The 14,493-nt window shown below is 38.8% G+C and overlaps 2 protein-coding genes across 8 annotated transcripts in view; one reads left to right on the top strand and one right to left on the bottom strand.

The window, feature by feature from the left end:
• NTNG1 (netrin G1) overlaps positions 1-12,531 on the bottom strand; it is a 408,943-nt gene extending 396,412 nt beyond the window's left edge. For 6 of the 7 annotated variants that reach the window (XM_079132939.1, XM_079132936.1, XM_079132937.1 and 3 more), the window contains exons 1-2: positions 12,150-12,531; positions 4,519-5,306 (exon numbers count right to left, since the gene is read on the bottom strand). In XM_079132939.1, coding sequence (XP_078989065.1) covers positions 4,519-4,764 — 246 coding nt within the window. In that variant the 5' untranslated portion in view covers positions 4,765-5,306; positions 12,150-12,531. Of the gene's footprint in view, positions 1-4,518; positions 5,307-11,830; positions 11,957-12,149 lie in introns of those variants that run through there. The other variant, XM_079132934.1, reaches the window with a different exon arrangement.
• LOC306664931 (uncharacterized protein) lies at positions 5,526-13,019 on the top strand (the record flags this gene model as incomplete). Its single annotated transcript, XM_079146088.1, has 3 exons — positions 5,526-5,540; positions 11,870-12,122; positions 12,526-13,019. 3 exons carry the CDS (start codon positions 5,526-5,528, stop codon positions 13,017-13,019), a joined length of 762 nt encoding a protein of 253 aa, XP_079002214.1.
• Between the last annotated feature and the right edge of the window lie 1,474 nt (positions 13,020-14,493).

Below are 14,493 nucleotides of genomic sequence, written 5' to 3'. Positions count from 1 at the left end.
ACATGAATTAAACTTTCCTAAGAAATAAGTCTAAATAATGAACTAATAATAATGAAATGTTAATAATGAAAGAACTGAAGGTTTTTAAAAATTCCATTCTGGCATAATTAAGGGATAAATCAGTTCAAATGAAAGATGTCACTGTTATTAAAACTTCATTCATTTATCAAATTATGTTTCATGTGAACAGAGTGTATTTTTAAGATTATTCAATTATTATGTAAGTCAATGTCATTTCCAGTTTTTGGGAAATTGATATTAATCCCTTGTCACTAAAAATGTAACCAAGTTTATCAAATTAATTTCTCAAAGGCCACCTGATAGCCACCAGATGGCAACCTGAGACGATGTCAAGTCAGAATTTAAGTTATGGATGGCCCTGAGAGACTGTGCGTTACCACTCACTCACAGGGTCCTTTGAAGTCCTAAAACACAAAGGCTTTCTAGGACTTTTATAAATTTCATTTGAACTTAATAAAATGTGCTCTATCCACAATGCTTGCAGTAATTAAAGATTCTTTTTCTTAATAGGAGTCTATTTTGAAATAGCACAATATGGAACGATCATTAATAGGCCTATTAAGGTACTTGAATAAATGCCTATCAAGAGCACAGCACACATTAGTAAATTTCCTACAGAAAATCCATTTTCATTTCAAATTCTGACATTTTATTTAGAAAAATTATACCCTTCCTTTTAATTATTTCAGTAAACATAATGAGGGCATTGCTAACTACACCTTAGAGTACTTTATTTTCTCCATTTTTTTACTAATATGGGTCTGCTTGTAATTAAAGGCGTGCTGCATTAATGATGCTGAAAGTCTCCAAGGGGAACATTTAATGTCCACCTCATAATATTATGCCAAAATTACATGCACAGAAGACTTTTTAATAATCTTGGTTTCTTAATTTAGTTTTGATTGGCTCTGAAATCCATGGCAGCACTGAAGGGCTCCCATTTCTACTGTCATCAGCAATTCTGCACCATAAATTGTACACATGCACATGACTTCCGTCTGTAGGCTTCTTTCAAAGCTTTTGTTTAACTTATCCAGAAAATTAGCTGCAGACTGGAGATAATTGCAGATAATTTTGCCATTTTTAAGCCACTGGGGTGTTGCAAGGAAGGATGACAGCTAAGTTTGTCTAAACACAAATAACAAGTCAGAGCCTTGCCTTGTCACTTCAGCTTTGCACATGGGTTCAGATCATTCTACCTGCTCTATATGCAAACTGAAACAAATTCTGGTCACTGAATGATCTGTTTCCTGACGAAGATCTGCTACCTGAAGCTTATAATGTGGCTGAAAGAACAGGATTTACACAAACATGTTGTCCCAGACTAAAAATCAAAAATGGTTAGTCCTCCTCTTCCTTTCAGATTTTTCCCCCCTGGCAAAAGCAGAGATTTTTCTGAAGCCATTATCAACTTAAAAAAATATATAATTAATTGAGAAGAAAATATATAGTTTTCAAAATATATAATTAATACATATAGTATCCCCTTATTCTACTATCTCCTTAATTCTCCCAGAAAACTAATGTCTACAAATGCTTGGACAATGAATACATACATTTTTAATTACTCGACATTGATGATTTATGAACTATGTCATTCAGGTTAATAAGCAAAGATCTATTATAAAATGGAATCACATGTTTCTCTTCTAAAATTTCACTCTATATTAAAATGAATGCAAAGTTCATGGATAGTCACTGGCATATAGTGATGGAGCAAATGCAAAAAGAAGCAACACAAACCGAATGCAATGCCAATGAGCTTTAATTTTATATTAAACAAATCAGCTATGGGAATTATAAGGCATTTCTAAGACCTCATGTCCTCTTGGCGCTCAACAATGCTATAGTCATAGCTAATAAGGGTGTCACTAGCTAAGCAAGTGAAATCGTTTTGCAGCAAACATTTACATATAGGGACTAAGTAGTGATTCTGCTTATCTGGCAGCTACCCTGATGTAATAGGCTATAATGACTTGGAGGGAACAGGTATGGATGCAAGTGTTGGGCTGGGAATATAGCTCAGCGGAAGCAAGTGTCAAGGAGGGGAGAACATGTAAGTCATAACACAAATGCATTTATGGATCCCCATTAGACCTTCGGCTAAGGAGCACCTAAAAAGGTCTGATATGACAGTATCCCAAGTCAGTTTTACAGCCTTGTGTCAGAAACCCTTAAACTAAAGAGTTTTATGGAAAATCCAAAACACAGATAGAAGTGTTGCTATACTAGGCCATTATCACTGACTTTGCATATAATATGCACATAGATATCTGAAAGTGTGCAATTTAAAGGTGAGATTATTAAATCTACTGAGCTAATCATATACTAATTAAGGACTAAAAATTAAGGATTGATAGGTAAAATCTCAAAAACCTTACACTCTCTCTTGGAAAACTATAAAACCTAATGACAATTTTAAATCCACCAAGGCTTCTGACACTGTTCTGTGGAGTTTTCACAAAGTATTCATCTTACTGTCCTGAAGGCCAGCTGAAGGACATCATTTTAATCCTTTTTTTTTTTTTTTTTCCAATTTAGCCTCCAACATGGCTTAATCACTAGACAAGTAGAGAATTATTTTGTTTTAAAACCTTAGGCCATGTCTCTGTGTAAAGCAGCAGGGGAAGTCCTGTTAATGTGCCCTTTCCTCTTATCACGGGAGAAAGAGGCATGCTAGGTACACCCTCATCATGATGGACAGCAGCAGTGCTGAGCAAGCACACTCTGGCCAGAGGCTGAGACCAGGGAAGCTGCACATATAAATCACACCTTGAACACATCATACAGGACTTGTGCAAGCAGAAATGACACCCTAAAAAAGACGTTTGCTATTTTACTTGGATCTGTAAATTATTAAACAATCCTAGAAGAGGTATATTGTTGTAAGCGTCATGCAAACCAATATAGAGAGCTACAGTGCTCTTAATAATACGAAAAGTTGGCCCAGAAGTTGTCCCATGCTAGGAGTAGAAGATTGCACAACCTATTGCCTGAACAGCAATTTCATCCCAGATTTGAAATGAGACCTTATATTTGACCTTTCATGAGAAATTATTAAAGACCTTATATAAAGTCAACAAACGTACCTGCTCTTTTACAGATTTATTATAGTTTTACTAAAGTGTTTGAATATACTTCTCCAGAAGCCTGTGGTTTCTAAAATGTAACTTCTTTGCCAAGTACATACCTGCTTCCCAAAGAGACGGGTCCTCTTTTTGAAATATTTAGTCTTTCAGGGCACTTTAGTCATAGTGACACCTAATAGCCAGGCTCTTTTTCTCACTCTCCACAAAATCAGGTTTAGACTATAATTCAAACCAGTCCCCAAAGGCACTTCTGAAAAATGGCAAGCCCTTAGCTTTTAGGTGAAAACACTCTTTATTGCTCAAAATTGTTTCCTGTTACAAAACCTTTTCTATAGTGCTCAGGCTAAGATGATCTTATGCTAATTTAAGTCACTGGGGACTGTGAGCAGATGCTACTTTGATTAATAGTTTCACTATCCTGAAAATGCCAGGCCAGATTCAAGATAATAAAGTCAGGTAAGAATACTATTAAAATCTGCCATACGATTCTATCTATTACATGGAGAAAAATGGGATCATAGCTCTTGTATCAAATAAAGACCATCTATGATAAGAAAACAACAACCTAAAACAAATGAACACGGCATCTGAATTCCTTAGCACATTAACTGACACCATTTTAACCATCAATCTCTTTATTACTATGTTATAGGTATACTTTGAACTATGTCCTTAGTGGAAATTCAGTATCTTACTCCAAAGCTATCTTTCACGTAGTATTTAACTTTCCACCCAGAAAAAAGACACCATAAGAACAATAAATTTTGTAACTCTGCTTATCAAAAGGAGAGTATCTGAATTTGTATGACTCAGGTCATTATTTTCAGCAAATATGTTTTCCAACATTCACCTTTAAAATATCCACAGAAAACTGTGATCCCTAGATATAAGGGACTGCATGAGTTGGCAAATAAGGCTTTTCTGGAAAAGCATCTTGGGAGACTTTAGTCTCTCTCTCTCTCCTCTGCTTTTCTTTTCACTGGTCTCCTAACCAAGGACTTCAAATCATAGCAGCTTTCTAATGAAGGAAACCAGAAGAGCTAATCTAACCTGGAACCATGGAACCTGGGGCTGGCTTCATATATGAGTGTAAAGAGACCTTTGCATTTTTAATGTTTGCCAATGGATTTTATCCTTAACGTAACACATACGATCTAATCATATTCCCAACCTCCATCTGAAACTTAACCTTCAATTGAAAGCAGAAAGTTCTAGTGCATCGATTACACTGTGCAAATTGTAGCTCCAGGTAGTACAAACCTCCATGGAGCATGATTAGCCTGGTAACACAATCTGCCACCTGCGGATTCAGCTCTGTGTGAATGGAGCCTTCACATTCACCACATTCATATGCACATGAGATTCAACCCCTTTAGGAGAAATATTCTATTCAGAAGAGTTTCCTCACCATTGCACAGAAGGACTCAGGAGGGTCTCCACAGGTAATATCCGGAGGATCCAGTTTCACTTTCAGGTATTTTGTCATGTCTGTGGATTCTGGTTGACAGGCCATGTAATCCCAAACTTTGCCTTCTTCTGTGTATATCTGAGTCTTACACACATCATAATGTCCCCACACCAAAGGGTAGGGCTGCATCACCGAAGACACTGTAACCCAAAGGGCATGAATGGACAGGAATCTTGACAAATACATCTCTAAATTCTTTGCAATCTTCCTGGTTTATCTGTAATCTTTGTCTATTTTACATATACATGTGTTTATATATACTTGTATTTATATATTTATATGTCTTTATGTAGATAGGTCTGTATATTTAAAAAAAAAAAAAAAGAAAGAAAAGAAAAGAAAAGAAAAAAGAGGATGAGACCTCAAAAGCAGAATCCAAAATCAGATGTGAAGGATTAGGATACTGTGCATGTTCAGGTATATTGAGGACTTTGGTGGAAGCCTAACATACTTGTGTGTTAGGCATTAACAGCAACTTGGAGCATTTTCTTCGTCCTAGAACATATCGAGTTTTGTTTTTGTAAAAGATGTCCAATAGCAGATAATAATTTAGCAAAGTGATGGCTCTCCCATTGTACATCCGATAACCCTGAGTGATCCTCAATGCTCACAGTTCACAAGGGCTGCCCAGGCGCCGCTGAGATATCAGTATCGGAAGCAAAAGGATGTGCATCTATCATCTGGTGTCTGTTTCCCATCAATCATTCTTTTCTTCTGGCACCAACACCCTTTGAGAAACAATAAGAGTAAGAGTTATTGTCCCAGAGTCAATACATTATGAAATGCATGATATGTTGACATTTTGGAGGTTTGATGCAATATCAAGCAAATTGGTATAATCTGGATAACCTTTACTCAGCTGCTTTGCTAGAATGAGTAAACCAGGGAAATCATTCACATAGGGGAGATATGATATGAAGAATTTAACTCTTCCATAGCAAAGAGAGATGTGTGTATTCCAGGTGAGTTACAGGTTTTCACTTCAAAATTATTTCCATCTAAACTAAACTGAAAGCAAGCTGCTAGATTTAAACATTTCTCATATATTGCACTACTAGAAAATCTTCCAAGCGAACAATGAGGGAAATGAATGCTTTTATAACAATGACAAAGAAATGACAACTACTTGTATGCCTTTTGTCTCTTGGCAAAGAGACCCTAAGAATCTCCAAGTTCCTTGTACATTTCTTAGCTTTTGTTAGTGAGAGTGAAAACTAGCATTGTTGGCACCAGCCTGTCCCTTTGGATTTGCTCATTATATTGGAAGAATTTAGCCTCTATTGTTTAGTTGCATTTACTGATAAAGATAACTTGACTCTCTGAAAAAATAAATAAATAAATAAAACCAAAGGAGCAAATCTTCCTTTCATAGAAATTTTCTGTTTTCTTACATCTTTTTATAGGCATTACATCTGCATTTCCAGTTACTTTCTGTAACAGAAGAGAATTTGTCCCAAAGGCGAATATTATATGCTGCTTTAAAAGTAAAGCTCTGTAGTAAAATGCACAATTTAAAATGCACATATAAAAATAGCTGAGAATGAGTTAACAGGCCATGAAGCAGAATAATACGGCACTATTTCTAAGAGAAAATAAAAATTACCGTTTAAAAGTACTTTTGGTAGACTGATAATGACACCAACTTAACTTCAGATACAACTCATCGAGGAGTTTAACTGGCAACTCTTCTCTCTGGATACCACTATCCACATCTAAACAAATGCTAACATTTGAATCCAGGTGTTGAAAGCAAGTGTACTTTATTAATTATTTGATTCATATTCATAGTCTAAATTATTCACTATTTCTTAAATGATTCAAAAAGGACAAAAACAAATGTATAGCTTTGGAAAGTTCCACTATAGACCCTCCAATACACATTAAATGGTTTAAATATGGCAGTTCACTATCTTCAAACAATCTTATAAAGGAATTCACTATATTTAAATAATGCACCATTTTTAAATGAACTAAGCCACAGAGACTATGAAATGCCAACAGATGGTTGAATTGTGTTTCCATAGCAAAGTAATTTATAATAATTGCTTTATGGATGCAAGTGCAATTTTCATTATATTCGATTCATAAAATGTTATCATACAGCTGCAATTTGTGATATTTTCTATTAGGGAAAGTGTTGAATATTTCAGTTCTATGAAGCAATAATTAACAGTGTGTCTAAACATGTATAAACTAAGATTGAATCTGCCTCTTCCTTGTAATGTAAAGACTTTACTGTACTGAGAACACTTTGAAATGTTAGGCTAAAAAGAAACAAAATCACAGAGGAGCATGGGTTGTGGCTCTTACAGCCTTCTGCTTTGTTCAGACTCATTAGTAATTTTAAGTTTATATTTTCAGAAACATCCAACACTTTGACAATTAATAATCTGAAAAGATGTTAAAATGACATATATCCACATTTTCTGAATGCATTTTTCAATCATGTTTACTATTATAAGAGGAAACATATGCTTTTAAGCGTGAGGGTAGTGAACAGTGAAAAATCTACTAGGTCAGAAATTATCAACTTCAATTCATCTTTTCAAATATACAGCAATTTATCAAGAACAATACAGTCTTGAAGACTTGGAACCAACTGCTTTGAATCTGAACTGAGTGAGTCTTATGTGTTAATTCATAATATTATTTCAAGACTATGACTTCAAGTATATATTTGGATGATCCCTGAGATTAGTCTTCACTTTTCTTAACCGATATAATTCCCTAAATCCACTTATTCTTGTTTAGTTTGTCTTCATCCACATTTTGCTTTACTTCGACTTCAAAATATAGTGACCATACATTTGTATATAAAAAATCTGGATACTAAGGAAATGTATGTTGACCTGTTACTATATCCTAACACAACATTATTCCCAATATAACAAATTTTCATTAAATTATACCAGAATTACAATGATGGTCATTACACAGAATTATGGACTACACCACTGATCGAATTTAGAGAACTGACAAGGAAAAATGCAGAGGAGTGCAAGATATTTGAATATTAGGCAGTTGCAGGACTGTGCGACAGACATTCTTGACAAGAAGCAGCCAATTATAGCTTAAATTTCTGGCACATAACCAGTTGTGATTAATAGTTTTCCATTACATTACAGACATATTATTAATGTATTAAAAATGTCAAGCTTTGGCAAGCACTAATATGGCACGGCTCAGTCAGTCTGCAGAATTTACATTTAATGAGCTCCCATTGACACAGAAAAAGATATTGACCACAGCATATTACAGATCAGGGACAGAGGGTCACTGAGATGTTTTTTAAAATAATTATCCTTTTTTTATTCTAATTTTTGCATTTGTAGCCTCTTTTACTATGTATCCTTCATTTCAGGGTCTCTTTACAGTGCCCCACACATCAAAGAAAGTCATTTTAACTTCAAATTAGTAAGAATTTAAATCTATGAGCCTCCATGGCACAAAATGGAAAAGAAACCTCTGTGAAAATCAGAAAGGTGCTATTAAAGCATAATTATGGAGTTTTCAAAGAAAATAAAATGATGTACAAATAGAATATGATTTACGCCATGACCTCTATTACCTAATGGTTCTGGTTCCCATCTGGCCATGTTTTCCACCAGGTTAAAAATACCAATAGCTTCTTAAAAGCTAGGTCGTTGTAGCAAATAGCTAGGCAAACCGATTATGAGAAGGACAGTCAATGACATATTTGGGGACTTAATACACTGAAGGTATCCCTTCTAGCCCATAGCTGAACTAATTGCCAAGTAATATGGCTTTTGAATTTGTCTCAAGTGTCTGAATCACCTAAATAAGGACAGCTTCAGAAGAGCTCTGGGCTGTCCCAGCTCTAGTTCTTACTTTGCCAACCTTGGGAACTCACTGTAATCAAATAATGCCATCATCTCTAAGAACTGAAAAACTAAGAAGCCCTCTTTGATAAAAATACCCGTTAATAAGCCACAAGTACTCCGTAGAACATTGGTATATAAATTCAGAGAGTTGATTAAAAAAAATGAAAAAGTAAAATTATGTCATGGCCCTCAAGTTCATAGATATTATTGATCAGGGATAAAATGGGCTATAAAATGACTTTGCATACACGTAACATATATTTTTCTGAGATTCTATCTAATTTCTTTCCACCTTGGATTTACTTTTTAAAAGGTATTTCACAGGCCCTTCCTTCATGAGGATTAAAAAAAAAAAAATCCTTACAAAGTATTAATGAAAGTAATAATGGTTAAAATGATAAACAATTGTATTCTAAAAGTAATTGCCAATTTCATCAACTGAGAGGAAAATATTGCCAGTAAATCTACTAACTGTATCTGGCTTTCAGCATTCCTTTTATTATATAATCTCACTAGGAGGTGGGGGGGGTGGTAGTAGGCTATTTATTCCATAAATATTCAGTTCTTCGGGGGCACCTGAAATAGACAGCTATTGACTCATTCTTTATAGACATTAAGAATTTTATAAATATGCATGTTTCTGAATGGAAAGGAACAAAAGAAAAATTGATTATAATCATATTCCACTGAGTGAAAAATAAGAGGAAAGAAAAGACAAATTCTATAACCTCTCAAAATTAGTAGCTTCCCAACATTATCATAATGAGATTTATTACATGAGATATTTTAACATATATTGAATGCTCTTTGCACATATTTGTTGTGAAGAAGGCATCTTTTAGTCTTCTTAATGGGAAGCATGGCTTCTTTTTATTAACTGCTCTCAAAATATAAGGAATTTAACATGTACTGAAACATCACTGGCATATTCTACTCATACTTGATTGGGGATTATGAGCAACTGCCTATCATGAGATTCTTAATAAAACCAAGTAACACACTTTAGTATCAAAAGGTCTCTATTTTCACCAAGAGAAGACTGATTAGAGAAATCAGCACATATTTTGCAGAATGTCTATGGATGGGATAATACATAAAATTATTTCAGAATCAGTTAAGCCTAGAAGAAATTACCAAATGAACAATGAATCTTTCATTCGCATACAGGGATATTCAGAGGCCCAAGGTCTCAGATAGACCCATCTAAAGTTTTGAAACAAAACTCTGGATTCTAAAAATAAAAATTATTTTTGAAAGTATACTAAATAACGTACCTATAATACACTGTATTTCACACAGGTGTACACACTTTTCAATATTAAAATAAAATTAGTTTCCTAAGTTGTATGAAATTTTATTTCCTTCCAAGTAACTTGGTGTTCTGGTAATTTGAAAACCATCTCCAAATCCTTATTGAGAAAACGTATTAACTAACTATGTAAAGCCTTAACTTTTTAAATATATCACCTGATGTTTTTCAGAACAATAATGGAAATAGACAGGTATTTGTACCAATTTCAAATTTGCAAAAGAAAACTGCAAAATATATTTGTATCGTGAAAAAACAAACAAACAAACAAACAAACACCTGATCATTTTAACCCAAATGCCAGAGAAAGCTGACAGAACAAAAATCTTAATAGGAAAACAGCTTTATGTCCAAATGAAACAAGTTGTTTCTTTTCAAAAATTTCATGATTACTCTTCTTAAAATACACAATAGGAAATATCATCAACTAGAAATCACCCAGACACGTGAAATCCTGAATGCTCCCACAATGGCCTTTTGTGATTAAATGTATTTCTTTTCATGCCAACCAAAAAAGAAAATATATTCCTTTCATATGTAAGCCAGAATAACACTGCATGTGAAATCCACGATGCATTTTTTTTTCTTTACACGATGATCCACAAGCAGGGATCAAAATTTCATTTTAATGAAAAAACCTGAAAGTTGTTTATCTTCAAAAATAATCCTGGACAGTTATTGAGCTGTTTTTCCTTTGCCAAAGAGAAAAGGAGGCAGGTAAGGCATTCAAAGTGACAGTTCAAAATACTTAATAAAATGTGGGCTTGCTGATTCTCACAGGTTAGAGATACTCCTTAAAGGGTAGATAAGTTAGAAAAAACTTGCCCTTCCCCCCGAAAAGAAAACTTTCTAACAATCCTAACCACTAAGTATAGCTGAATGAATGAATTTGATGGAAACATCTTACTTTTTTTATTCCTGTAAAATAACTTTTAGTATTTTCAGTCCTAAAATGAGGCCTTATTTCTAGAGAAAATCAACTGCCAGATTCACCATATGTTTGGTGAAATTCTGAATCTTACTCAGAATTTTCCATTCCAAAGATTGACAAAATGTTATCATAAGGAGTGGCTCCATTATCCCTTGCCCAAAGAGAGGAAACGAAAGCCTCTGGTCTCTGGAAATCTACACCTGACTCAACCATAAGAATTCAACCTGCGACTTTTCCAAATAAAGTTGCTCTGAAATCCCTCCTCTAGGAATTTTCCCCTCTTGCCTTGTAAAAATGACAACCTACTCTTAAGTGGATTTCTGGAAAAAAAAAAAAAAAAAAAAAAAAAAAATGGTGCCCGGGTGAGGTTACCAAAATAAACAGCAGAGGGCGCAGTTTCTTTTTTTATCTAAGTTTTCTCTTGTATGAATCACTTAATTGGTTATTTTGGGCCCAATAATATTCGGTATTATTTGTATTATATATAGATATCCACAGATCCATATCAGAGAGCAACTCAATGTCCCTTGCCGAATCCATCAACTGATTAATGTGATACCAGTGTCTGAAAAAATATTTCAAACAGCATTCCTACACCTAGTCTTTCCCTTTTCAATTTTCCTTTCTCCCCAGCTGCACAACGTGGGATAGTAATGCTTTAATCTCGTACCAATAAAGGAGATTAAAAGAAGGGGAGTTCAAAAGCTCTCGGTGTAGCCACCAGCTCCACAGGGCTGGCAACAGGGCAAGTTTCTTTTTCCCAAAGAGGACAATTGGCGAAAGAAAATAAGAAGAACAAGAATAGCCCTCCTGAGCGTTGTGTGTGGTCAGGTGTGTGAGACAGGGAGAGCGCGGTGTGTTGTCAGGCTGTGGGTAGAGGCACCGACCCAGAGCCCGGGCTCAAGATACAACAGACAGACACGTAACCTGCTCCGGGCGCACACCCGGGAAGACTTGTGTGTGGGTGTGAGAGGGTGCGGGTTGTGTGTGCGCACAGAGGCTCCGCGCGCTGCCTCCTCAAGGCGCTTTCCAAAGTTCCTCGCCCACCCGGAGTCTCCCCTCCCGCCTGTGGATGGCACTGGGGGGCCAGAGGGAGGGAGGAAGCCTGGGGAGCAGGGCAAAGACTAGAGGCGCGGGTTGCAGGAGGAGAGGGAAGCCGGCAGCACTTACCGTGTGGCCCTTTTGCCCTTGCGCCGGGCTGGAGCCTAGCCGACGGCGCGGGGCGGCGGCCCTGCCCTGCCTGGTCCGCCTCGGGCGGCGGCCGCAGCAGCGGAGCCCGCGGGCGGCGCACCAGCGGGCGGCGGCAGCTCCGCGGAGCTTCCTCCTTGGGGCGCGGGCGGAGCGGGAAGGCTGGGGGGTGTGAACCCGAGCCTCCGCCGCCCTGCTGCCGCCACAGCCCCGCGGTCCAAATCGCGCCTGGCAGACTGCGGGAGAGGACTCTGCGGACCCAGAACCCACGCCGGTACGCCACTCCCGGTCGCTTAATTACCTTCGCCTTGCGCCCCGGTGGGGAGCCTCCTGTGCGTCTCCCCCTCTTGGAGCCCGCACCAAGAGGGGGAATTCCTTCCCGTTGACGTCCTCTTCCGAAATGCAAAAGATCAGTGACTTTGACAGGTAGATGAGGGGGAGGGAGTAGGGGTGGGCGGAGAGGAAGAGAGGATGAGAAAGGTGCCTCTCCCTCCAAAAATATAGTGATATTAATAATGAAATCGCAGCCTTCGGAGGTCTTGCCAGCCCAGTCCCCCGCTCGCCGGCTCTCCGCGCCTCCTCGCGCCGCTGCCTCTGCCACTTCTCGCCTTAAACTTTTACTGAGGAATTTTTTTTTTTCTTTTTTCTATTTCTATATCTTTCTTTCTTTTTTTAAGCTGCAGGACGACTTCCTGATTCCCAGGGATCAGAACCAGCGGCCAGGCGGTTCTATCCCGCTTGGCACCGCTTTCATTTTATTTCAGATGAAGACGTTGAGCTTAGTCAGAAGGAACATAAATCAGGACAATTAGCATTGGCGCCAAGAAGATCCTCTAGTACCAATTTCGCCCGGGCTTCCTTCGCGCATTCCTCCACTCAAGTCAGAAATGTCACTGCACATAGCGTTGATGGCTGCGAGACGCGACGCACCCAAAGTCCGTTTGATGAAATATACATGGCCCACGATGCTTCTGGATTGCGGTGCCCGGGTTCCCAGCCCCCGCCCGCGGCGCCTGGCCGGGACCCTTCTCCCCGCCGACAGCGAGCTCTTTGCAAACTTAGGGGCGCGGACAAATTAAAGAGTGAGCGCGAGGGCTGGAAAAAGGAGAAGCAAAGAAGCAACCCAGGGAAGCCGCAGCCCTCGGAGGGGTGGCATGTACGTTTCACTTAAAAAGCAGATCTTCTGCAACTGCCAGCAAGTGGAAGGATTGCAAACCTTATACTACCTCGAGACCTGGGCGCTCCGAGCGGTCCTAACTCCGTCCCGCTCGCTGTTACTGTTGCTGCTCTGGCCACGGCTGCCGCCGCTGGTGACCTCGGGGTGCAGAGGCTAAGACCACCTTTCTCCCTACCCCCCACCGGTATTCGCCCACAGAAGCGCGGTTTCTACTAATTCTTGGTGTACCTCCCACTTCTTTCCCCGCCCATCCCACCCCTCATTCTTCTGTCTCCTCCCCACACCCTTCGCCCCAGCAGTGAGCACAATGGTGTTTTTCAGCCAGCAATTTTCTTGCCCAGTCAGAGGCTCCTAGAGATCAAGCTTCAAACTTCATTTAGAAATTCATTTCTCTTTAGAAAGTTGAAGTTTAAGAGAGAACTATTCATTGCAGACCTCTTTACCTTTTCCCAGGAAGATAATGCAAGGGACCCCAACTTTTCATTCCCTACCTATGGAGGCTCAGACTCACCTGGGATCATTCTTAGCTGCACACCAATATCAAGTAAAAACAAATGCACACTTACATAAGATAGGAGAAAGACTTTAATTAGAGCGACCATTGCAATAGAGAATAAATCCACAAGCATCCCCAAACCAAACTGAAATCAGAGCTTTTGTTTTGTTGTTTCCTAAAAGGTTAGGGGAGTAGCCAAAGGAGAAAGTGGGGCACAGGAAGGGGATAAACTCATTGACCAGGGCATGGTTTAATTAGAAATGTCTCTGTGTTCTAAGAATTTGGAGGATAAAGTGACAAAGGCAACTTTTCCCCGATTTAGTGCTTGCTCAGATTGGGGGTCAGGGGCTCAATTTCAAAGGCCTATGGGAAGAAGCTGCCTGATTCGAATTTGGTTAGTGCAAAGCAGAGGGTTAGAAAAGGGCACATGTGAACACTTGGTCATTAGTCGGGTGCCCCACAGTGAAGGCTGGGGCTTAAGAGTAGTTGGAGCATTTTTCTGGGATGACTAAGGTTGCTGAGGCAGCGTGTGCATGGGGAAGAAGGCTGTTAAACTGAGAAGTGGAAAGGGAGGCTGGGATTCCAAGTTTCCCTGGCTTCCGCTCCAACACCTGAGAGACCACAAGGAGTCCTTTGCTTTTTTCAATGCAGAAAGGCAAGGTTTCTTTGCTTTTTTCCTTGCTACCTCTATCCTTTGGCATTGACAAAGCAGGAAGGAGTTACCTGCAGGGTAAAACTCCTAGCAAGGGTTCTTAAAAGCCAGTGACCTTTCCTAGTGCTCCCTTTTCTCTGGCTACTGTCTTACAGGTCTGAAATGTACCGATGCTATGGAAATGCCACTCACACCTACCCCTCCCTCACAGGCCCCTAGGGCCTGGTCTCTTCTGTGGCAGTGTTTGGCAGCAGGACTTGAGAAGCAGCATTACAGTGGCCTTCTCACTTCTCCTTGGTCCCTTGACCTGGACACTGAAA

Source organism: Sciurus vulgaris, assembly GCF_902686455.1.
Source record: "Sciurus vulgaris genome assembly, chromosome: 1".
NCBI classification, from domain to species: Eukaryota; Metazoa; Chordata; class Mammalia; order Rodentia; family Sciuridae; genus Sciurus; species Sciurus vulgaris.
This window is presented reverse-complemented; position numbering and strand designations above follow the sequence as displayed.